This window comes from Passer domesticus, chromosome 12, assembly GCF_036417665.1.
Source record: "Passer domesticus isolate bPasDom1 chromosome 12, bPasDom1.hap1, whole genome shotgun sequence".
Taxonomy (NCBI): Eukaryota; Metazoa; Chordata; class Aves; order Passeriformes; family Passeridae; genus Passer; species Passer domesticus.
In genome coordinates, this window is record NC_087485.1 from 3,547,267 (window position 1) to 3,572,110 (window position 24,844).

At 39.3% G+C, this 24,844-nt stretch overlaps 1 protein-coding gene across 4 annotated transcripts in view; it reads right to left on the reverse strand.

Annotated features, from left to right (window-relative positions):
• CDH13 (cadherin 13) overlaps positions 1-24,844 on the reverse strand; it is a 435,704-nt gene that overhangs the window by 109,060 nt on the left and 301,800 nt on the right. For all 4 annotated transcript variants that reach the window (XM_064386249.1, XM_064386248.1, XM_064386250.1 and 1 more), the window contains one exon: positions 19,765-19,943. In XM_064386249.1, the coding sequence (XP_064242319.1) occupies positions 19,765-19,943 (179 nt within the window). The remainder of the gene's footprint in view (positions 1-19,764; positions 19,944-24,844) is intronic.

Here is a 24,844-nt window from a genome sequence, read left to right on the forward strand (position 1 = left end):
TTTATTTTTTTAAAATATATTTTCTTAGTCCTGTAGAGCCAAGTGCAGCTACAAGGGAGTGTGATGTGATCTCCCAAAGGCTCTTTTACTACATCAAAGGTCCAAGATGAAGGAAGGTTCAGAGGCCCAGGTATCTCTTTCAGTTATAACTTTTCAAAGTTCAGAGGACTGGATATAAATTTTCCATGTCTATAGCACTTTGATCTGCAGGGAAAAAAATAATCATGGCTGTAAGGCAAGCAATTATATTTATTTGTCAATTATGAAATTAGATTTAGGAGTCACTAGAGAATATCAGTTCTGAATGCCCCATAAAGCTCTGCTAATAACTACAGATACCCATGATTTTGACCTTTCTATTATTTAGACTTATATCTCCTTCCATTTATATGGCTTGATAAAAATTAATGATGCTTCACCATTTAACTGAATTTCCCATGCTCACAATGACTTCTGAAAATGATTTTGTTTGTTGTGCAGACCAAAGCTGACAGGAAATCACAGAGCCCACTTCAAATCAGGTCATCCAGGAGTTTTTGGAAGGTAAAGAAGTATCTGGGACAGACAAAGAATTCCCTCTTTTCCCACAGTTAAATAAAATCCCTACAATAAGCACACCCATCTAACATTTTCTAAGAAGGAGGAGGTTTATATGATAAGCCTCGTGAGAATTTACAAGCTTGTAAAGTATTTCTCCTCAACTTGCCTCTTTTTTTAATCTTTAAAAATAAAATACTCTAAACACAGCACACAGTCTCAGATGGCAAAAGGAAGGGATTAAAAATAGTAGCAGAGTATTTTAATGAAATGGGAACTGTATCCCCCAACCGAGTGCAGGGAATGAGCATTTCTGACACCCTAATTAACAGAATGCAACCAGAAAAGCAGCAGTTTCCACAGGGTGGAATATTTACTTCTGTCTCATTTTAATTATTTTCTACAAATAGGACAAAATTTTACTCATAACAAGGATTTTGTGGTTTTTACTTAGGTCAGGGGTGTAAAAACAAGTTTATCCACCACCTTTAGAAACACTCAAATCTTGAACTTTGACAAAATTTTCAGTATAATTGGCTTCAGGGTGAGTTGCCTTGAAATGTGTTTTACCTTAAGCCACTCTGAGGTGTTTTACATATTAATGAATCCTAAAGATTTGGTAAATTTAAAGGAAATTCTCTGAAGCTCTTATGCAACTGCTGTATGAGCACACCTGATTTCCAGTATTTTCAACACTCAAAACCACATTTACCACAATCAAAATGATTCCTTTTGTAAGTAACATGACTTTTTGAACCTGAGCAGCAAGGACAATGAGCAGAATATATGTATAGCATAAATAAACATCATGCAGCTGTACAATTACATAAAACAGGATCTCAGATAGTAAGGATCACTACTATTGTGCTTACAGTGTTTTAATTTAAGGTCACTCCACTACAATGACTCAATTCTGGAAAAAAAATATTAACCCTGAGTCCGGGGGCAAAAAAATATAAAAATAACATCTTTTGACAGCCAAATTGCATCTCAAGCTAAGATTCAGAGCCCGAGACTGCAGCCCAAAATTAGAATTTCCCTGTGCAGAGCAGGCCTTTTGTGTGTGTTCCAAAGCAAATGGCATTACTGCCTCCTATCTGAGAGCCTCCTCATGCACTCAAGCAGCTCTTCACAATGGCTGAGGACACAGAATTGCTTACTAATGTGTGAGGGGCTCCCAGCACTGGAGAGGGGCTCCAGAGTGAGAGTGTTCTTATCTGGCTTTTTAAGTCTCAAACACAATGTGGTCTTGGCCTTTCTATGTGTTGTTTACAAAGAAATTGTAAATAAAGAAATAGAAACAGAAAAATTCTCTTCTCCCAGGACCTTGATCCATTTGATTTAAATTATTTTCTCCTTAACAAACTTGCACTTTCTTGACAAAGTAAAGATTTAAAAGCCTTTAGCTGGTGGCAAAATAAACACATTTTCTCATGAAATCTGTCTTTAAAGCTGTGATCTGTGTCCTGTATTTTTTCCAGGTAAACATTCTCCAGAACTTTTCTATTTCCTTATCTGCTGATGCAGGTGAAAGGAAGAGGGTGAGTGAACCTCAGGCTGGGGAGTGGGGCAGCTCCACATGAAACACCTGGGAGAACTTCTCATTCTGCATATCAATAGCTGATGAGCTGGAAATGGATTTCCCTGTGATTAAAGGGGATGTAATAACGGGTATTGCTGATTTCCTCCTCCTATTAGCTCATTTAAAGTCTTTCATATCCTTTGTATTTGTAACACAGGTCTTTGAGAAACATTTTCATATAAATTATATTTTAAAAGTATTACTTCCCCTCCACTGGTACGTGGAATATTGATGTGATCATTCCATTGCCATTTCCTTTCCAGCAGGCAGCTGAGATTAAGCCAACACAACTGGATCTGACATCCTGGCTGTGTGAAATGAGATTCCTTCCACCAGCCCTGTGGAAAACTGTCTCATTTCAGAGGTGTTGAGCAGCCCCACCTCTCAGCAAAGTCAGGGCTTTTGGATCCCTGACCCTGATTATTTTAGGGATTAAAAATGGACAAAACCATCCCATTTTACCCATCTGGACTGGAAATTTTGCCTCCAGTCTCTAATGCTCTGCATTCTATTGTCCCATGGTGTCACCCAGGTCAGGTAAATATTCACTACATCCATCAACTTTCACTTGGATTGGGCAAATTCACACGTATATACAATTATCATTATAATTGTTACATTATAATATATTATATTATTATAAGTATTATGTTATTATAGTGCCATTTAATAATATATGCGTATATTTAATAATAATTTAATAATAAATATAAACAATTTAAAATTGAAATAGTTATAACAAATACTTAATAATAATTTATGCCTAAAATTTATACTTCAGAAAAACTTGCACCTTGCTCGCGCTTAAAGGCTGGAACTGAACCCAAAGTATTTTTTAAGTGTCCATTTCGAGCCAGCAGATGTGAGCAAGAGTTGTGAGTCTATGAACAAATGTGGAAACACGATTTTTGAGCTAACTGCCTGGAGCAATTTCTGAAGCAATTTTCCACAGCAGAGAAGAAGCTCAGATGACTCATAAACTCTAAAACAATGTGGCTAAAACCACATTTCAAACCCTTTCTTGTTTCTATTCTTCTGCTGTGCTATATCTGTTGATTTGCATTTTTTCTGAAGAGCTCAATTTATATTTTTAAAAAAACTTCCAGAGTGTGATGCTATCTAGAGAGACAGAGGGAAGTTTGTGCTAACTTTAAATAGCACCTTATTATATGAACATCTGGATGCTCAGAAATGAACTGCTCCTCACAAAAGTCATCAGGGCCCTTCAGAAAAACCAGGGATGTTTTTCACCTTTTCCTTTTCCATTGCAGCCCCTCCTCACAGCTCTCTGCTCATCCGTTTTAACTGCAAGGACTCACTTTAATGAGTGAAAAAGTCTGGGTTGGAAGGGATCGTCTCACTCCATGCCATGCCAGGCAGGGACACCTTCCACTGCTCCAAACCCTGCCCAACCTGGCCTTGAAAATCTTCCAAATGTAGGAAATAAATTATTTCGAACCCAAAAATTTTTTTTGTTACTGGGACACTGTTAATAATTGGCTTTTTTGGGGTTTTTCAGGTTTTCTTTTTTTTTTGTTCAAGCACATACATTGAAGATGTTGGCCTTTTTTTTCTGTTCTCCTCCAAAATATACCCATGAACATTTTTTTAGACAGGAATTCCATAGTTTAACCTTCACTAGAAAAGGTTCCTGGATATTTCCCTTCACCCAGTTCCATTCTGTTATCCAGAAATACAATTCACACAAGTGAATTACCCAAAATTCCATCTTCACTGATTATATATTTGTGCCTCATTGTCTTTTAAAATTTTCCCTATCCTTTTTCTTCTTTGACTCCTTTTCCCATCTTTGCTCCTATGTATTCCAGAGTGAAAAGTTGAGCTATGTTTGATTATTTCAGTAATACGTTTGTAGCTCCTCAGGTTAAAGAAAGAAGAAAAATAAATAAACTCTGTCTCATGTTGAAAACTTTTTGAAAATACATTATTTACTTAAATGTTATTTCTTTATAAGGAAGAAATTTGTCAAGAAGGTGGGAGCCACTGAAAAGGTATTATTTATCAGACAAAGACTTCAGAAGAAAAAGGAATGCAGAAGCAGATGAGAAACCAGCTTTAAGACAAATAGTTCCAAACCAATCTTTTTTTTTCCTGTCATCATCCATCCAGTTATTACCTCAAGACATAAATTCCTGCCATTCTGGCTACCCAGTGCTCTGTTGTCAAACACACCAGGATTAGCAGAGGAGTAAATCAGTGCTCCAGCAGCAGAGCAGCCTCGGCTCCTCCCTAGGACACAATTACCCACAGCAAAGGTTCCTTCCAGAGATGGATTACCCAGGAACAGGTGGATGTGTGGAGAGGCCATCTGAGGTTTTCCCTACTGCAGGAAGGGGCTGAACAGAGAGATAAATCTTAGTGGTGCTTTCCTTGGGCAGCCTCCACCAGAATCAGGATCTTGGGAAAGCAGGAATGGATGGTTCTGCACTAGCCTGGAACCCTGAGAAGAGTGTTCAACAATAAAACATGGAGCAGGAGAAGGAGAGGATGTGCTCTCCTTAATGCACAGTTTATTTAAGATCCAGTAGATGCTGACAGCAGCAGGAGAAGCATCCATGATTGTTTTACAAGGAGACAAAACCAAAGCCATGAGTTCTGGTATTGGTTGAGTCTCTTTGCAAATTAAACCTTGTCTTTAACCTGCTAAGGATATTGTTATTCTCTTCTGCACTCACAGAGATTGGTATTAGATAACAAAATCAGAACCACAAAAATAAATTCTTGAGCTTTTCAAAGCCAAAACACAGAATTTTCTAGAATTATTTCCAAAGGGATTCAACTGACTGAGATTTTGCATCCACATAATTGTACCTCTCCAGATGTTTGCACAAGAGCTAAAATCCACACAGCAGTATTGCAGAGAAAGGAAATGACCATGCAAAACCAAATTTGTCCTGGGCTCTTTTTGGTTCCAGCCCTTCCTGTGCTGCTTTTTTTTTTTTTTTTTTTTTTACAGTGGTTGATGAATGCAATCACCCCTCGTTCTGCAAGGAGAGGGAAACTTCTCACACCATTCCTATCATGGAAAGTTTTGGAGCACAGTCTGGTCTGTCAGAGGCATTTGTGGTGGACTGTGGAACCCAAGAGCCAAACACTCCTCTCCTCATGGAGTGTACAAGTGCACATCTTGCTCAAAAACCTAAATTAAGTACCCTGAACTGCTTCACCAGTTCTTGAGCATTTCTTATTTGCTACTAATTTTTTTCTCTACTCATTGCTCTCTCCCAGAATTCTAACAAGAGATTAATTTCTTAGCTTTAACTTTCCACTTGCAGTGATTCCTTTTTGCCTACAAGCCTTAAATCAGCTGTTGCATCTCTGAGTGGTTACTGGCAGGCCCATGTACAAATAAGAAATATATGCAAAATGCTATAACACTTTCCCAGTGTTCTCCAGTATTTATAACCAAGTGGAAAATATGTTTTAAATTATATCAAATATCCCAAAATGTTTTCTGCAGTGCATTGTATGGTTTATTTTAAAGATACTGTCTAGTATTTTCTGAGATGGGCTACACAGAAAATAGGAAAGTGTTCAGGAAGTTACCTTTCCCATTCCTGTTTATTGAAACTAAGAATGTTCTGTTTGATCCATTACACTTATCAGTAATAGTCTGAATTACAGTAGATAATTTATCTTCCCTGGATAGGATTGAGAAAGTCAGGTTTTACTCAAACCAAAGTGCACAGCATCTTCTGCTTATCCATTTCCTCAAAATGTCATCTAAATTCTTAATTTATATTCCAAAATCTCTGTCAGTTTTCGGTCCTCCATCTTCATAAACCAAAAATTACATACCACTTTCTATCAATTCTGGGATGAAAAAAGAAAACTTTATCTTGCTTTATCTATTGGAAATGAACATCCTCAGTTTAATTTAAACCCATCTCTTCAAGTAGAAGTAACTTACCAAGTCACTGAGATCAAATCAGACTCCCTTTTGCCTCCCAAAAATAACACTGACATGTCAGATCATGCAATCAAATCCTGTTTGCCTTATGTGGAGGCTGATAAACTAAATATGATATATAAACTTCAGGGGACCAGTAACAAGCTGATACACCAATGCTCCTGGAAAGGAAGGCAAGAGCTTCTATTAAAACTTTTGGAGCTCAGGTATTCCGTGTTCTGCTCCTGCCACCCAAAAGGAGACAAGAATAGAATTGAAAAGTAATTCTCATTTACACAATATAAATAATGATTTAAAAAAAAAATACTGCTTCCTTCCTCAAACCAAGCCGTGAGACTCTACTGGCAGCTGCTTTAGTAAAAGTTTAACTCCATCTACACCTTGCCATGTGATGGGATTGACTTCTTATGCTGAGATATGACATTCCCAGCAAAACCATATGAAATTCCAAGTCTCATTTTCCAGTTAAAGGCAAGGCAGTCATAAAATATCTTTTAAAGGACTTTCAAGCCAAAAAAACAATCCAAAGAACCAACCAGTTATCCATATATATATTTACATATATATAAATCTATATAGTCACAATACTTCAAAGATCCTTTTTAGACAATAAATTTCAAATCCTCCCTACATCCAGTGCATCCAAAGAACTGAGGTTCTGAAGAATTCCCCTTACCTGAAGATACTTCTGAAAAACTCAGACAGCCCTTAACAAATCAGGCAAGATGGCAAATCCCCTGAAGGCTTGAGGATATTACCAACGGAATTTTCTCCCATGTAAGAAACAAATTCCTTCCCATGTTGGCTGGGGAAGAAGGGCCAGAAAACACTGGAAAATCCTTGTGTTTTGGGGCTTTTATTGGGTTTTTTCGGGGTAGGAGGTGCATTGGAAATTTTGGTGCAGCATTGTTTAATGCAAATTTTATATTAGGTTAATAAATAAGCTGCCAGGCATTATATATTCTTGAAAAAAGGAAAATCTTAAATTGATCAAACTCTGTACAGAAGTGACAGGAAGCTGGGGGCCGGGAAGGGGATTACCCTGAGCAGATGGGGAAGGGAAGGGCTGCCAAGAAAAGACTTCACCTGCTCTGCTCAGCCCCATGGCTCCATCCCAGTGCAGGCACAAACTCACAACAGCTTTTAAAACTTTCTCATCAAACTTAGACCTTTTTACGTCTCACAGGAAAAAAAAAAAAAGGCAACAAATCAGACACCAAAAACCCAATCTGTTTTGAAGTGCTGAACTTTCCGAAGTGAACCCCACTGTTTTCTCCCTGGAAGCTCTCAGAGGCATCTCCTCACTGCTCACTCTGCTAAAAGCAATGCTTTTACCCGCTGCTGTCCCAGAGTGCTGCCCTCCAGCCCGGCAGTCTGCAGAACCTGGTGATTATTTCTCTTTTAAGGCAGGAACATGATGCCTTAATGTTATAATTAGGCCATGGTGAGAAGTCAAGAGTCCAGGAAAAAGCCCTGCTATCTCCAATTCCCCTCAGCAGCTGCCTTGGACCTGCTGCAACTTCCGAGTGAAAATCAATGGCAACAACTTTCTGGTTACCTCAGGAAAGCCTGAATCACACCATTAGTACCACCAGCACAGATTTTCCTGCCTTTCCCTCATTTTCTCAAGCGGTTAATCCCATTAGTGGAAATCTCTGGGCTTCCAGATATTAGAAATGTATTTTTGACAAATTCTCCTGAAAATTCTCCCTCATTTCAGCACTTTCCATCTCTCTCGTGGTTCACTGGAAAAAGAGAAATCCCCTGGGAAAATTCTGATCTCTCTTCAGTTTGTCTCTTCCATGAGTTATGTATTTTATCAAGGCTACATTAAAGTGCACAGAGACAATTCAGACATTTCCAAGACAAGAGAAATTAGAGTAAGGGAAGATAATGCAGCCAACAGGATTTCTGTCACTTCTCCTGAGACAGCCCTGCATGACAACACGACCCACAGCATCATTTTTTCCTCAAGTCACCCTTTCTGCCAAAGATTTCAGTGCAGGCAGCAAGGTGCCAGTGCTGAGGTAAATGTCAGAGCAGCAACTGCTTCAACCCTGGAATTTTTCTAATTAAACCACTTTTTTAAAAATTATTCTGGAGATGTTTTTCCTCTCTAACATGCACCTTGCCATGAATTTCTGCCTGGATAGGCATTGAAAACTGCATTCCTGGGCTGTGTGGAGCTCCACTGTCTGGTGTGGGCTGAATCAGGTGTCAAAAAGGATTTTGGCAACCCAGAAATTATTCAGGAGGGAGAGATTAGGCCAAACCCCTGCGTTTGACCTCTCACTGTTCCAGCACAAGAAGCCACCGCCATGGTGGCCATGGAATGGCTGCTCTGTGTTGTCCTCTGTGATATTTAGATTAAGATATTATAGGAGAAGCTGCCAGTAGAAAAGGTCTGAAAACTGAAAATTGAAGGATATTGGAAGAAAATTTAATTAGGATCTTTTAGTTCATCAGAGGGCTGTGGAATGAGTATGAATGAACTTACAGGGCTACAGAGACTTGTAGCTCCCTGAGGAATATGACTCTACAACTTTCCTTCAACGTTTATAATGAAAATTCAGCTGCAAAAAAAAAAAAGTGTGATAAACCTAAATTGAACTGAAGCAGCATAACTAATTTTTACAGTCTAGTTACTGCTACTATCAAATATTCATTTCTCTCAACAAGCAGGTAACTATGGCAACAAACACACCATATCTGTATGAAAAGGTGCCAAGAAACAAAAAAAAAAAGAGAGAATCTTTACATTTAACTCAGGTTTTTTAACCTTCTTTAGAATTACCATTACAGTTATCAACTATTTAAAATATGTGCAAAGATTAATTTAGTAAAATATTATGAAGACACAATGGGAAGGATCCCATTTCTCTCTGAAAACTGCAATCAAAAGTGATTTCCAATTAAAATACTTTCTGACAAGAAGAAGAAAATTAATTTAAATTTTAGCTCTAGGACGAAAGGAGAACGAGCAACGTCATGTTTCATTTTCTTCAGCCTGTCACTTCAATTCTCTTTTGAGGAGGACTTATTTTCAGATGATATAATTACAATCCTGAAATGGCAGTTTTAAATATACAAGACAGATGTTTATTAAGTTGAAATACATTTGGAATAAAATTTACTATTTCTCTTTGCTGTGGAATCAAAGGCCAGATTCTGGGCCCTTTTTCTGTTCCAGTTCCTTGAAGCTGGAATATTTTCATGATTTTTGGAATTGGAAAGGAATTATTTCCCATTTATTAATTATTGCCAATTCCCATTAATTATTTTCCCAATATTTCCCATCGCATCTCCATGATTTTTGGAATTGGAATGGAATTATTGCCCATTTCATAGACTAGAAGTCTCCCTGCTGTGGCACTACCCCACATCTCACCTCAGTGTGAGTGTTGCCTGACTTAAATCTACTTTTAATGTTTATGCAGGGCAACATCCCAATTTAAATACTATAAAAAAATTAAATGGCAAAAATATTTAACTCTTATGCTGAAACCCTCTCATCTAGGGCAGGTTGTGGTCCAGGATTCTTAAAAACATTAAATGAGCAGTGTCAGGCAAAATATTCTGAAGATGTCAGATGTTGTTTGCCAAAGAAGAAAAGTCACCATTCATAAATGCTGCTCCCTGCACCATCAGCCTGCAAGGGAGAATTCATATTTCAGTATTTTAGATGCAGGCACCTGTTTGGGGATGGTGGGATAATATGGCACAAACTTAAAATGTTTACAAATTACTTTTCTGAGTGAGCAATATCTTCCCTTAAAAGAGATTTATCTCTGGTCTCCAAGGAGTCAGCTCTTACTTGTTCTGCAGGGAGAATGATGCTTTATGGATTTCCTCTCAAGGAAATAAAGTTTGCTTTGAGGTGAAAAAAAAAAAAAAAAAAAGAAAAAAGAGAAAAAAATAAAAGCTGTAGTACAAGACAGACCAAGTTAAAGATGTCACAAGCAAATGATGCCTCAGGTTTTGGCTTTTCTATTTTTCACATTCTGTGCTGCTTTAGTGTGTGGGTCTGAGCTTCACATCAGGGGATGGTGAGCTCTGTGCACAGAGCAGGGACACAAAACAATTCCTGCTCCAGCTGGGCACCAAGGACAAATGATCCAAATCTCAGCCCCAAGAGCACAAACCCCGTGGGCTGCAGAGAGAAAAACAAGCAGGATGGGACTGCAGGGGCTGCAGCTGGGACTGGACAATGAACTGCAATGTGCACATGGAGCAGAGCTGAGCCCAGGGAGAGACCCCGGGAGCGCTCGTGCATTTTGGGACCATTTGGGTTCATCTTGGGTTCATTTTGGGACCATTTGGGTTCATCCTGGATTCATTTTGGGACCATTTGGGTTCATCCTGGGTTCATTTTGGGACCATTTTGGTTCATCTTGGGTGCAGCCCTGGCTGGGCTCTTGTGCTGCCCAAGGTGCATCCACTGAGGAGATCCTTTTAATAAATCCTGCTTTATTCTTGAACCCTGTCCAGCCTCTCTTCTAGGGCAGCCTTCCTAAGGCATCACAGACTATAAAAAGTCAAAAAAACAGAGTTGGGGCACAAAGAGCAGCATTGGGATCAGCACCCCCTGACAGGGATCCTCCAGCCAGGGGAAATCCATCACCTGGGGAATTCCCAGCTGCATCAAACAGCACAGAAAGGACAGAAAGATCCAGGCTTGGGCTAAAGGGAACTTTTCGTCTACGCTAAAGCACCACGTTGGATTAATGAAGACATTGAATATCTTCATTTATGCCTTAGGTTTCTGAAGGGTCTCAATGTACACAATATGGGTGTAATGGGCAACATTTACAGGTAAAAATAGACTCAGGGGCAGCCACTGTCTCACTAAGATGTTCCAGCTGTATTTTAATTAAGACTTCAATTTTTGAGATCTGTTTAATATACAAAAATTAAAAACAATCAGACAAAAAGTTCTGTGTATGTTTTACAAGTGGAACACCAGTGGATTCTGCGGTCCAAAAGAGAAGCAGAGGAGAATTTGATTAATGTGACTCATTATGTTTATTCACATTCTCCTCAAATTACCTTTTAATTGATACACTGAAATAGAAACAGAAAACTAAAAATTAATGTTATCCGTGTAGACTAAGAGAGGTTTATTTTAACCTTGAATGGAGTTTTGTAAAACTCTACAGTACAGACTGAAAACTTAAAGTTGAACACACACACACACATTTAATTAATGTTATTGTAATTAGATACCCCAGCACAAAAGACAGCTAAATTTGGGTGGAATTTGGAGAGAAAGAAATTTCCCAATTGATGGAATTAAGATACAATCTCCTACAAACCAGCATATTTTAAATTATTTTTGTTACATGCACTCTAAAAATAGAAAGTCATAAGAAAGATAAAAGAAAGTGAAAATAAAATGATAAAGATATGTCTGTTGCCTGATGACATTTGAGGAATCAAAAATAAAACCCCATTGGTGCTAGAAGAATTATCCCAAAATAACACACTGGAAAATTGGAATTATCCTAGCAGAACTTAAAATAACCACATACATATTTGAAAATACTCTTTTCATGTTAAAAGAAAATAAAAAATCAGATCTAGCACCTCTGGGGTAACTCTTGTTGAGTCCCAAGTACTCAAAGCTGCAACTCCACCAAACTAAGCAATTATTCCTACAGTGACTTTGAAGTAATTCCATTTATTTTCAGTGCTAACTCTGCTTGATTCGTGCTGGTTGTAAACTGACCACTTCCAGATGTTTTCCTTTCTGCTCTCTTCAGCACTGAGCATTCTGAAAGTATTGATACTTTTGCTAAAAAGCCAGACTTTGAAGATAAAATATCCAAAAGTTTGGTTTCCAGGCATTAACTGTGCTCTACACTGCTTCTATAGCAGGAAGCTCATCTTGTCCAACCAGCAAAAACTGTTTGGAGATGGGAAACTTCCAAGAAAAAAAATGGGATTAATCCACAGTGATGTGCTTCTGCCTTTTAGAGTCATATTCCTTGGCCCCAAGCAAGGGCTGAAAAAACTCTGCCAGTGAGAATCTTTCAGATTTTTCTCACTTTTTGGTACCTCTTAGTCTACTTGGATAACATTAATTTTTGGTTTTCTGTTTATGTACTCACCCACCTCTCCCTGAACTGAAATCACTGTCCTAAATATCTGCAAAATGTGTGGTGTGTCCTCAACCTGGAATTTCTAAGTTTTACCATCTTCGGTCATAGGTGAACATTGAAGATCATTGTGCTCTTAGTTCTGGCAGAATACGTGCCAGCATTTAACAATTAACCATTTAGCAATTAACCATTTAGCAACTAACAAGCTCCTCTGCAAAACCTGCAACTGGAGGCTTTTTTTATTCTAAGTGCACCACTTTTCTTCCCCTCTCAGACAGCCACTTGTCACAGTGGGAGTTTCACCTCTCAACATCCATAAAGCTAATATTCTTCTCTTTTTCTTATTTTAATAAAGAAACTCTCACAAAAAAAGAAAAAAAAGACATTTCCATTATCAGCCTCTATTCAAAATATGTGGGCAGCTGATATCATGTTCTGTGTCACTCTTTGTAAGTGCCTCGAGGATGATATTTTTTAAATCTCTCTGCAATACATCAGTGTCAGAGAAACTCAGGATGTTTGGATGAGTGACATTTCTAGAGGATCAGCAAACTATCTGCCACAGGAGGTAGTGATACCCAAACTCCTAACCCAAAACATCAGAGGGAGAAGATAAATATTGCTTAGTGCAGCTACAGAGAGCTGCAGGTTTGAAAAATCATATTCACATCATCTTGTGGGAAATGTGGAGACTTTCCAGGAAGCAAACTATGAGTTAAAATGATGGTTGGAGCCCCCAAGAGCTCAGAATACCCTGAGTGCATAACACACTTGGGGAATGAAGGGCCAGTACCCCACCTAAGAAATAAATCCAACATTCTAATGAAGAACCAGGAATGCTCCTTCTTCCCTCCTCGTCAGAGGGAGACACAAACAAAACAATTAAAAGGTTCCTTTGTGAGATATCTTCGGATTCTTGGAGAGGAAGGGAATGTCCTTGCAGAAGCTCTGCCTTTAAGTGGCAGTTTATCCCACCTGCAAGCTGCAGGTTAAAAGTTTGACAAGGACGTGCAGCAATTCTCCAGATTGTTTTGGGTGAAGCCATAAAGGAGCCCCTACAGGTGGGTGCTGGCCAGCTCAGCTGCTGGAGGATGCCCTGAGGGCTGTGCTGACCAGAGGATTCTACCTGCAAAGTTGTTCCCAACAAACCAGAGTTCAGGACTGCCCAGAGGGGCCAAGGTGGGGATTTGGGGCATCTCCAAAGGGTTTGGCTGTTCCAGGGGAAAAGGTAAGTGCAAAACACAGAACACAAGCATCAGCTCCTGCAGGGAGATGTTCAGTCCCAAAGACAGCAAAAGTGTTTGCTCAGCTTTGTTCCAGAAGTGGATTCTCACACCTCATGCTCTGTGTTGGGAAGAAAAGCCATCGAGTGATGTACCTGCCTCAGGTTCTGGGTGCTGCACTCCCTGCCCAGGAGGAGACAGGAACATTGTGCTGGAATGACGAGATAGGCTCATCCCTCATGGATTTTTACAGAAGAGAAACTCTGGTCCTATTATTGTCAGATAATTTTCTTTATTTTTAATCAGACTATCAAGCTATGTGTTAAATGAATTTAGAATTTATCTAACAATGTCATGACATGTTTGCAGGAATTCTGCACTGCAGCTTCAAACAGGTCAGATTTGTGTTTTTAATGAACATACATATCCTCTCATGTTCTCTCAATAAGAGCTTTTCCTGTTTGTAACCTGAATCATACTACTCATATTTTGACATATAATTTTGACTTTTATTTCTCCTTTGCACAGCTTCTTTCAAGATTCAAGAACAGGTTAATGAGCTTTCCCATCAAAAACATAATAGAAATCAAACTAAGAATTACTGGTAAACTAAGTTTTTTTTTTTTTCCCCTCACTGCAGGCATTTAAGCCCAAATACTGAAAAATTCATCGTAAAATTAACTTTAAATGTGGTTTTACATCTCACTAAGAAGCACTTTCAATCTCTGTCCATTTTTCCATAAGTAACTTATAACTGGCAGATTTTTTTCCTCCTCATTTTTAGTATTTCAGCTGTAATGGACTATGGAGTATCCTCTGAAAAAGGACCAAAGACCCATGAGTTTTCCTCTGACTCAAGACCCTCTGCTGCTTATGTTTACAAGCATCAGAAACCAGAATGTGAGAAATGCATTAACCAAGGGGAAATGGTGAATACCTTGTTTATCTTGTATTTTAAGCAGAAAGAAATATGAGATTATTGCTGTATCTATTACTACAACCCCTTAAACCATAAAAACTGAGGTTCATCTCTGGAATTTACCATACTGCAAAACAAGTTAAAGGTGTGCAAGTGGGAATTCTGTCAGAGAAGACAAGACAAAATGATACAATTATTCCAACTCGGAGCTGATATGCTCCAAGGTATATGTTTTCCCACAATTGCTGTAAATATGAATATGTTAGAGGTTAATGCGAAGATCAAATGTGGAATGCATTTGCTGAAAAGATTAATATCTTTTCATTAAAAATGAGAGTGCACTGTTGGTTCAGCATTTGCATTTAGATCGAGTAGGTAATAAGTATATTGACTGCTAAGACACCTATCTCCAAAAGGGAAAATATGAATAAAAAGGGTGGTGTCCATGTGTAGAAGTGGACGAGATTTTTTCTATTTTCCACTTCTACCCCTTCAGAGAAGTTCAGCCTTTGGACCTGAGCACTGTGATTTGCTCATGCCAGCAGAGCTGCTCCATGCTGTAAAGAATATTTCTGCCCTGCTCCACAGCAGCAGTGTGCTGCTGAAGATGGGTCAGGGGCTTAAAAACTTGTACAGCCATGCCTCCCTCCCAGCCAGGAGAGGCACTGCCTGGCTGTTGTACTCTGCTGTTTGCTGCAGGTGTGGTTGAACAGCCTTTGGTTACAGGGGAGGGTCAGCCAAATGTTGCAGAGTCATAAAATAGGGTTGGGACCTCTGGACATCGCCCAGTCCAAGCCCCTCCAAGGCAGGAATGTTGTTCCATTCTACAAGAAAAGTGTCCAGGTGGGGCTGGGGTGTCTCCAGAGGAGACTCCATGCTCTGTCTGGGCAGCTGTTCCAGTGCTCTGCCCCCTCCAGGGAAAATTATTCCTCATGTTGAGGTGGAACTTGTTCTGTTTAATTTTATGGCAATTGCTCCTTGTCCTGCAGCTGAACACCACCAAAAAAGAGTCTGGGACCATTCTCTTGGCACCCAGCTTAGAAATATTTGTAAGGACTGATGGGATCCCCTCTCAGCATCCCTTCTCCAGAGTAACCAGGCCCAGCTCCTGCAGCCTCCCCTCACCAGGGAGCTGCTCCAGACCCCAAACCATCTTTATTTTCATGGGCAGCTCACACAAACACGAGCACTGGGGGCTGATGTAACTCCAGCTTTCTCACAGTTCATGGTAAAAGGCTTTCAGCCCCATTTTCCCAAGTCATAAAGAGAGGAAAAAGTATTTATGATTCAAACTATGGCAGACTGATGCACCAAGATTGGTGCAAATGGTCACAGGACACAGCAGCAACTTCCTGAGTTTTGTCAGCCCACAGCAGAACACACATTTCACTCTCCCCAGTCTAGCCCAGGGTCTGTCACAACCACAGAACACTTGAACTGGTTTCCTTGAGGTGTTTCAAACCACGTGTGCCAGCACACAGATCAGCATGCAGCAGACAGCTCAAACCATTTGTTAACTCGAACTCAAATTAAGCACAGCAGTTCCTATCAAAAGCAAAAGCAGGTTACTTCTCAAACTGTGAGAAGTAAATATTTCACTTAAGCAACTGTGGTGACAGCTTTCTTTTAGTGCTTTAGTCATGAGGTTTATACAAATCACAGTTGCTTTCCTATAGAGCAGAGGGGTCTGTAACACTGGGAAAACAGCATTGTGGGCAAGCAGAAAACCCAATTCCTGACCCATAAAGGAAATTTCAGGGTTGATTCTACGACACCACAAGTGTTTTCTTCACTTATGCACATGAGGAGCATTATTTTCCTCTCACTGCAGGGAAGTGTCACTTTGAACTGGAGTCTCCATCCCTGAAATTTAGGACGTTTCCTCAAGGTTTCCTTCCAACTTCTTCCCCTCCCCCTGTTTTTCTTGCTTTTTTACTCTCTTTCCCTGTTGTGCTCTATTTTGTGTCATTTAGACCATATATTTTGATGGAGGGCATCCTTCTCCTCTGAATTTATGAATCAAAATGCATTCTCCAACGGATACCTGCAGGTATAATTTGCCCCCTAACACTCTTCAATCTTTATTACTGACACATTCAAGGATGCCTAACTCCCACAAGAAGAAAAAAAACCAACCCGCATTAATCTTCAAAAATGTGTCCTTACCTGCCTTCTGAAAATGAAAATGGATGTTCTTTGAGAAATTACCCGAGTTTTGGTTTAAACCCCCAGGATCATGCACTTCTGGAAACAATTTTGAATCTAAAAAATTTATAAATAAAATATCTGCTGGTGTAGAAATACAAATCCTTCACTGTGCCTTTTCCTTGGAGGCAGGAAGCATTCTCTCAGCATCCTGCTGGATGGAGTCTGGGGGGGTCCTGCACACCCTTTTTGTGCAGACAGGACAGAAGGAATTTTTGGTAGGTGACACTTCAATATGGAAACAGCTCCAAAGCAAGTCCATCACCCATCCCTGCCACATCAAACACCCAGACTATTCCTAACAGGGAGCATCCCCATCCCCAAACTTCCCACTTAGAAACAGACTTAAGAAATGGGAGCCACAGGAAAGGAAAATTTGAAGACTTATTGAAATTTTTAAAAATTCTCTTCACATTTATCTGGCCTTTCATAGTTGGAAAATGGGAGTAATTTTAGTCAGTGTTCTAACATGCTCTGAAAGAGCTCACGTAAACCTCTGGTGCATAATCACATTAATGATGAAAAATAGTTTTCTCCATGTCCATCCTAGGGAATTTTTAACTTGAATTCAGTTTCTTAATTGGTGTCTAGGGCTGCTACAGATTTAAAGAGCACACCTACAATCAGAGCAGCTGTTGACTCAGTGAGGTTTCAGCAAAGCCTAGGAGAAGCTGCAGGTTTGAACTGGAAATTATGAATAATCAGATTCACCAGGACCAGGTTTTGGAGTGTCTGGGCTGTGGAATTCCCCAGCACAATCTCACTTTCCCCCCAACCCCTACACAAAGGCTGTGTGTACCTCCAAGAGCTGCACTGCAAACGCTGCTGACTCAAATTCCCGTCATCAAACAGGATCAGCTGAGCTGCTCTCAGCATCCATTCTCTTTTCCAAGAGTGGAAAAGCTGATGGAAGTGTTTGCTGCTTCCCCTGTGTGTCTACTACAGCACATTGTCCTCTGAGGTGCCAAGAAAAGCAAGATAAGGATTGCTGAGATAAAACCGTTCCTGACTCACGAATTCTCCCTCATGAGGATTTTGTCCTCAACCTCCAGCTTGTGTTTCACACCTTCCAGCAAGGCTTTCAGGGGAAAGAACACTTCTCCCTCCCGTGTTTCTACAACATATTTCATGGGAGAGTGTGACAAGGCACCAAAACATTTAGGATTTGCTCAGGCTCCCAATGAAAAGGCGTTAATACAGCAGTTATCCTGCAGAGGAATGGCACATGGTGCTCCCTCCAGGCCAAGACCTTTCCAGAAATCCACTCATTCAAACCTGGTCATGTGTAGACATGTTATTCCGCAAGCAGGAATCCAGCCAGACATTTCTTCCTCCTAAACTACTCAGACATTTCCTCCTCCACGTTTTACTCCCCTCTGTCCCTACCTCAGGCAGACAATTTTTTATAATAATTCAATTTCATGAGCCACGCAGAAATACGTAAGAGTTATTTATATAGCATCAATATTAAATTGGTACCTAGATTTTTTTCAGAATAAAAAGTTGAGGCTGATTGTCTCTAAAAGCTGCAATTATGGTTAAAAATAGAAGATGTTCATCTTCGACCACGAATGGCAACTCCACAGGTCTGAAAAAGGAGGCCTGACCACCAGTTTCCACTCAAGACATACGGGCAGGAAGGGGAAGAGGCTGAACCCACAAAAATGACTCTGAAAAAATAATCCTTTTTCCCAAAGCCTTGCCTCTGACAAGACAAAGTGAGACTGGATTCTAACTGCAGATAATACTTAATTTTAGGTTTAAAATTGTACACAGCTCGCATTTTGGCTTGTAAACCACCCAGATTTGGAACAACAAAAATTACTCCGGAATTTCAACAGATCCCAGCTTGTCATGTCACCTTCAAAGTAAAGGTATGGAATTGGTGATTATTAAAAATCATGAGGAATTCAGATCCTGCTCTCAGGATGTACTATCCAGCCATAACACCCATCCAACTGAGGCCAGGTTTCTTGCAAGGAGACAGCATCATTATTTCATGAATCACCAGTGACCTTTGGAAAGCACTGGGAAAAGCAGCCATGTTCATTCCCTTCCATTGATTTTCTAATTTTGAGTAAATTGGTTTAATCTGGGGAATGGTTATCTATGAGGAATAAAAATACTTAAAACTGTCTTTAGAAAACAGTAAAAAGCTTTTGAACTGAAACAATGACTTTGGAAGGGAAACTTGAGGGAGAAAAGATAGTGGTTTTATAAACTTTAACTTGGGCACCATTCTGTGTCCAGGCACTCAAATATGAATGAAGTTAGAATCTCTTAAACTTAAAAACACAAATATTCAGGCCCAGACATTAGTTTCACTCCACTGTGTTCCTGGTATATGTGCCTGATTTACCCATGAAATATTTGCTGTTGGAAAAGCCTGTAGGAAAAACTACCCACCTAGAAAGGGAAGTGTTTCATCTGGTAAAATGAAAAATAATGTGCTGAATATTGAGAACATTGGACAATCCTGAGTCTAATCAACTTAAAACACAAGCTCAGTGACTCAGCACGCACCTGAAACATCCTGCAAGAACAGAATTTGGGTGTCTCCAGGCTAAGAGCACTCAGGACTACTTCATCAAAGGAAATTGTGATTTATAGAGCAACTCTTTCTGGTGCCAAGATTTTATACATTCCGGTATCTAAACCTTTGGATTAACTGATTGCCTCTACTTTATTATCTTCTGAACATGAAATGATCATACCTAAGCTTTCTTTGCCATCAATTTATGCTCTCATAATGTTAATGATCTGTTATAAGCATAGATTTTGGCACTGTGGCAATTCATCTTAAAGCCACCTGAGGATTACCTGTTCCTTCCCTACCCCTTTTTGTAGTTTCTTTTTTTGGCTATGGGGTACCAAGTTAATTAGTTCAATAATTCCACTCATAAAAATATTATAGGAAAGATATAGAGCACTAAACTAATACTCTCAGAGTGAGCTATATGCACAATTAGCTCTGGGTGTCAATTACTAAGTTGAAGACCACTTAATCCTGAGATCTTCTTTCTCACTACACAACACTAAATGTCTTGCACAGAAATTATGAACTACTAGATTTATAAACACTGATCAGAGCTTAGAACTACTTAGGTCTAAGTAAGAAATAAAAAAAAAAATCTTAAAAGAAGTGAGCATCCTCAAAAGTGAACATCTGAATCTTCACACAACACCCAGAACCTCTTCTCATGCCGCAGAAAAGATTAGAGGCACAACCATTAAAATGTGAGACTGCAGATAGGAAAGTTCTCACTCACCTCCCGGTCCAGCAGCGCAGGGGACACCACTGTGACAATGTCTCCCTTCTCAGGGTCGATGTAGAACATGTTTGGGGAGGGTTTGGTGGGGGTCTGCCTGAGGATGTTGTAGCGCAGCAGGGCGTTGTCCGTGCTGGCGTCGTCGGCGTCGAACGCTGCCATGCGCATCACTGTGGTTCCTGGAAAAGGGAACACACAGCAGGCACTGAGCAAAAACCTCTCAAACTGAGTGCTTCCATCCGATATCTAGGTTGCACTTGTGTTCCTATTATCTTTACTTTTTTATTTTTTTTTTATTAGGCTGGAAGAGACCTTCAAGATCATTGAGTCCAACTCAGCCCCAACACCTCAACTCAACCCTGGCCCCCAGTGCCACATCCAGGCTTTGTTAAACACACCCAGGGATGGTGACTCCACCACCTCCCTGGGCAGCCATTCCAGAACTTTATCACCCTTTCTGTGAAAAGCTTTTTCCTAATATCCAACCTAGATTTCTCTTGATGCAGCTTGAGGCTGTGTGCTCTGGTTGTGTCAGTGCTGCCTGGAGAAAGGGCCCAGCCCCAGCTGAGCACAGGCACCTTTCAGGAGCTGTAGAGAGTGAGTACTTGTTATTCAGCCAACAGAAGACTTATGTGCTCTAACACAAATTCTCTGTATCTCTGTGCTTTGAAGCCATCCATGGTAATTGTATTTCACTAAATGAATTACAGGTGTATCTTTTCCACTTTTAATTCTGCAGGCAGAAAATCCACAGGTGGCTACAATGAAAACAATACTGAAATAAGAGGTCTCTATTTGCATGGTGAAGTGTTGCAGTTCAAAATGTATTGGCTGTCATCTCTGTCAATAATTAATGTTGTAGTTATTAAAGCCTACATTGTTCCAATTTCAATTTGCACAAATTTATGAGCTTGTTTTATGAACATCAATAAGCCCCCATCTCTATTGCCCCACTGTCCTTCCAGCACTGAAGGTTTCTCTGACAGGAAATTCCCTGAGCACACAGTTCTGCTGCAGAGTGCAATAAGGGAAATACAATTCTTGCACAGATTCCTAAATGCTGTGCAGAGGAAAAACCTCACTCTGTTTCTTTATCACAGTTAATAGAGGACAGAGCTGCTGCCAGTCCCACGCTTAGGAGGGGAGAACATCCTGCATCAGGGATTGTCCTTTCCCCAAGAGAGGCAGTCCAGAGGAAAATTCTGTCAGCATTTTATCAGCTTTGAACAACACACTGAGCAACAAAGAGAGAGCATGAGACACCTGGCCTGAACTGTGACCCCTAGACCAAAATGATTTCTTCATAAGTTCATCTGTTATTAAAAGTGTAAGCATTAGTTTGAAAAGCAATCTAACTAAATAATAATAATATGGTCACAGCAAGATTAAATATTTCTGGTAATATTGAGCTGAAGACAGATGCAATTCTACCAAATAGCAAAAAAGCCATTATCAAATCAATAAATTCTTTTCAATGTTAAATAACAGATTAGTGTGAGACATTAGCAAAATTATAAAGTAAGAAATCTAGGAGGGGATCCAGTCTTTGGCCTAAAAATCCCAACTGAAACAATTTATTAGATTCTATGATCTACATCACTTCCACTGAAGTAACTTTGCACTGACTCCATTATTCCCTGTGTGAATCAGTGTCAGAGTGAGCCACAATTCTTTGTTACAGGTTAATTCCTCTGTGGGAACTCACCCTTTCTTTTCCCCACAGACTGGGCAAGTATTATTTCAAACTATCATGATCAACACATCTAAAATACAGCATTTAAATATACAAATTAAATATATATATTTAATATATAAAATATTAAATATAAAATATATTAAATATGTATTAAATATATACATTTAAATACAGCATTTTCATTTCTTCATAGATCTGTAAGACCATAGGATCATTCTTCAGTATTCACAGAGAATTCTGTGGCAAAATGACTACAAGAGGGTAAAACCTGATAAAGACAGGGCCTAAGACATTAGATTGCAAGTGTCTCAATAACAGAAATGTGTATCATTCGTGTACACTGAGTTTGTTTTCTTTCTGAAGGTCCTGGATTTAAAAAATCAAATAAAAATGAAATATTGTGGTAAAAATAAAAACAATCCCAGTGTCAGTTACAGACTGATATAACAAGTGCCTGTTCACAGTTAAACAAACTCAACGGGCTTGTTTAGATACATTTCTTCTTTTCTTTTTTCCCCTTTTGTTGTAGTTCCCAGAGTACAGTGTTGCCTCTTCTTGTAGTGACCTTGAATATAAGCTCTCCAAGGTGTTATTTTATTTCTACTTTGGGCAGAGTTACCCCCTTGAGAAAAATAGCAGAGACCTGACAGCATGTTGGTTTTATTCAGCAGTGATTAAAGGTCAGACAGCTCAAAAAGAAGCTTACCACTGGATACCGTGCCATGTTTTCCAGTGTTACAAGATGATCCCAGCCCTGATATTTTCACCTACTTTGTGTGAGACTGATTGAGTAGAAAAGAGAGAAAAGAACTGCTTTCTTTTTTGAAGAATTAAGATTCACCCTCTTTTCACAAGTGCAACACAATGTGTTGGTTTTTAGCAATTTATCACATTTTGGAGATTTTTTTATATCAATGTTAGATAACATGTTTCACAAGGGACTCTAAAGCACAAGGTTTCAATGAAATAAATAAGGACTAAGCAAATCTTCAAAGGATCTTTAAGAGTGCCCAATTTCATGTGAAATTAAGTGGATTTCAGTACACAATGATTTCCTGAAAAATGTACTTTAATATGATGCCATAGTCAAGTACAGTAGAAAACATTTTGAATGAATACAAGGTTGCCATTATTATAAATCTATTAGATGAGTTGATGCTCAGCAGAGATCTAGAAACTTACTACAATATATATTCAAGCAGAAATCCCATTTATACAGTTGTCCTACTGAAATATTTCTGATGATAAAACAGTGGAAGGCAATGTAAATTTTAAGATCTGATGTAAATCAATCTCTGATTACTCTGGCATAGGACTGGCTTAACACAATGGCTGAGTCTGACTCTGATTTGCCAGCTGCAGTTCTTTAACCTTTCAACTCACTAGACATTATCTTGTTCCCTGCAATCATTCCTTTGGTGCATACTGATAAGAATTCCGTAACTCAGATGAGCAGAATTTTGCATCCATTTTGCACAGAGATGCCAGCTCCAGGAGGAAAGCAGGAGAGAATTAGATTAATCTTTTTTTCTATGCTTCTTCTCTCAAAAGTTTTGTGTCATTGGTTTCTGGTTACCATCAAAGTGGAATTTAAATATATTTGTAAAGTTATTCTATTCTCACAAGTTCTCATTATGTGTAAAAAATGCACATAAAATGTGGGGTTGTCTTTAGATGTTGTTTTGTATTAGTACAGGTTGTGTTGGTCTTTGTTTGGGAATCAATACAGAAAACTGCACCCCGTGTGCTTCATATTTGTGGCTGATGCCTCAAAAATCACAAGAGCTTTAATCCAGCAGTTAAAACACACACCTGGAACCCTTTGGAGAAGCCTAATAGTTACATTTCCAGGGAAGAAATTCCCTATTCTAATAGAGGCATCCACAGAGAGAGCACAACCACAAATTGGACTGGACCGCCAGAAAGGATAATGTTTTTGCAGAGATCTTAAAAGTATAGTGGCCCAAATATATGTTTTGAAAAGCTCTGCAACAGGCATCCAGCCCAAAAGAGCTTCATTCAAGATGCACACTTCTTCAATATTCCTCCTTCATCATAAACTTTTATTCTTCATAAAAGATTCATTTCCCCAGGCCCATAAACTGACTGCATCTAATTCAGTGTCATTTTACAAATACTTCCATTCCTGGCATCAATCAAATGCAGCTGCCTTTCAAACCACAAAACAACAGCTTGCTACATTATCATGTTAAACAATATATATAAACTGATCAGGCTGGGGAAGGAATGTCTGCAAAATCAGCAGCTTCTTCCTTGTGCCAATGACGCACAGAGATCCATGGAGGAAACTCTCCCAGGAAAGCTGCACTTGTGTCTTGGTGGGTCTCAATATTCAGGGTTTGTTTGCCAGCCTTTCTGGGCAGAATCACTCAGAAATCCCAGAATCACTCATAAATCCCAGAATCACTCATTAATCCCAGAATCACTCAGAATTCCCAGAATCACTCAGAATTCCCAGAATCACTCAGAATTCCCAGAATCACTGAGAACCTCCCAGAGTTCCTCCTTGGTCACACACAGATCCCTCTCCCAGGCCACTGCTCCAAAGGCTGCAGCTATCAATGTGTTGGTTATTGTAAATATTGGCAAAATCTCCCCTTAGGCACCAAGAAGTAAAATCTAACACATGCACAGTTTTGGAGTGGTTGGAACAGAGGGTTTCTTGGGAAAATCTCTTTGGTGTTTAGTTAATAACCTCCTATTACCTGTTTCACTCTTTTTTTCTTTTATTTCCTTTCCTTTCTTTTTTCTGCTAAGATGTCAAGAGAACATTACTACTGAACTTTTCTTTATTTACTATATGCAGCTGCTGGGTTTAAAAGAAGGACTGGAGAGGAGTGGAAGTGAGGCTTATCCTTAGGCTGGTGGAATGTGAACAAATATCTCAAGCCTACAGCATTAAGAGAAGATTGAATTTGAAGACCAACAATAAAATATTAACCAGTTTAAGGACTGAAGAAATTTAACTCTGTGAGAGCTACAGAGCTCAAAGACTTCACCATGGAGTTTTCCCAGCTGATTTTCACTCTTTCTGTGGTTCTCCACTATATATTCAGTACATTAAATGTTTTCCACATGTGTTACAGAAAGGGAAGGGCTTATTCTTGTAATTAACATAACTGCTCTGAAGAGTTGTGTTTCCACCTTCTGCACAAGTTCAGCTGTGTTTCTGTGCAAGACAACAATCAGTTGCACAATGTTACATTTTGCAGGAGTACAGCTACTTTAACCCAAGAAGGAGCACAAAGAGTAAAAAATGGGATGAAGAAGGAAGAAATCAAGAGGGTTACCTGTGTCTCTAGAGCCCAACTTTCAGAAACTGGAACAAAGCAGGGAGCCCTCCTGACAATGTTCTCATCATAA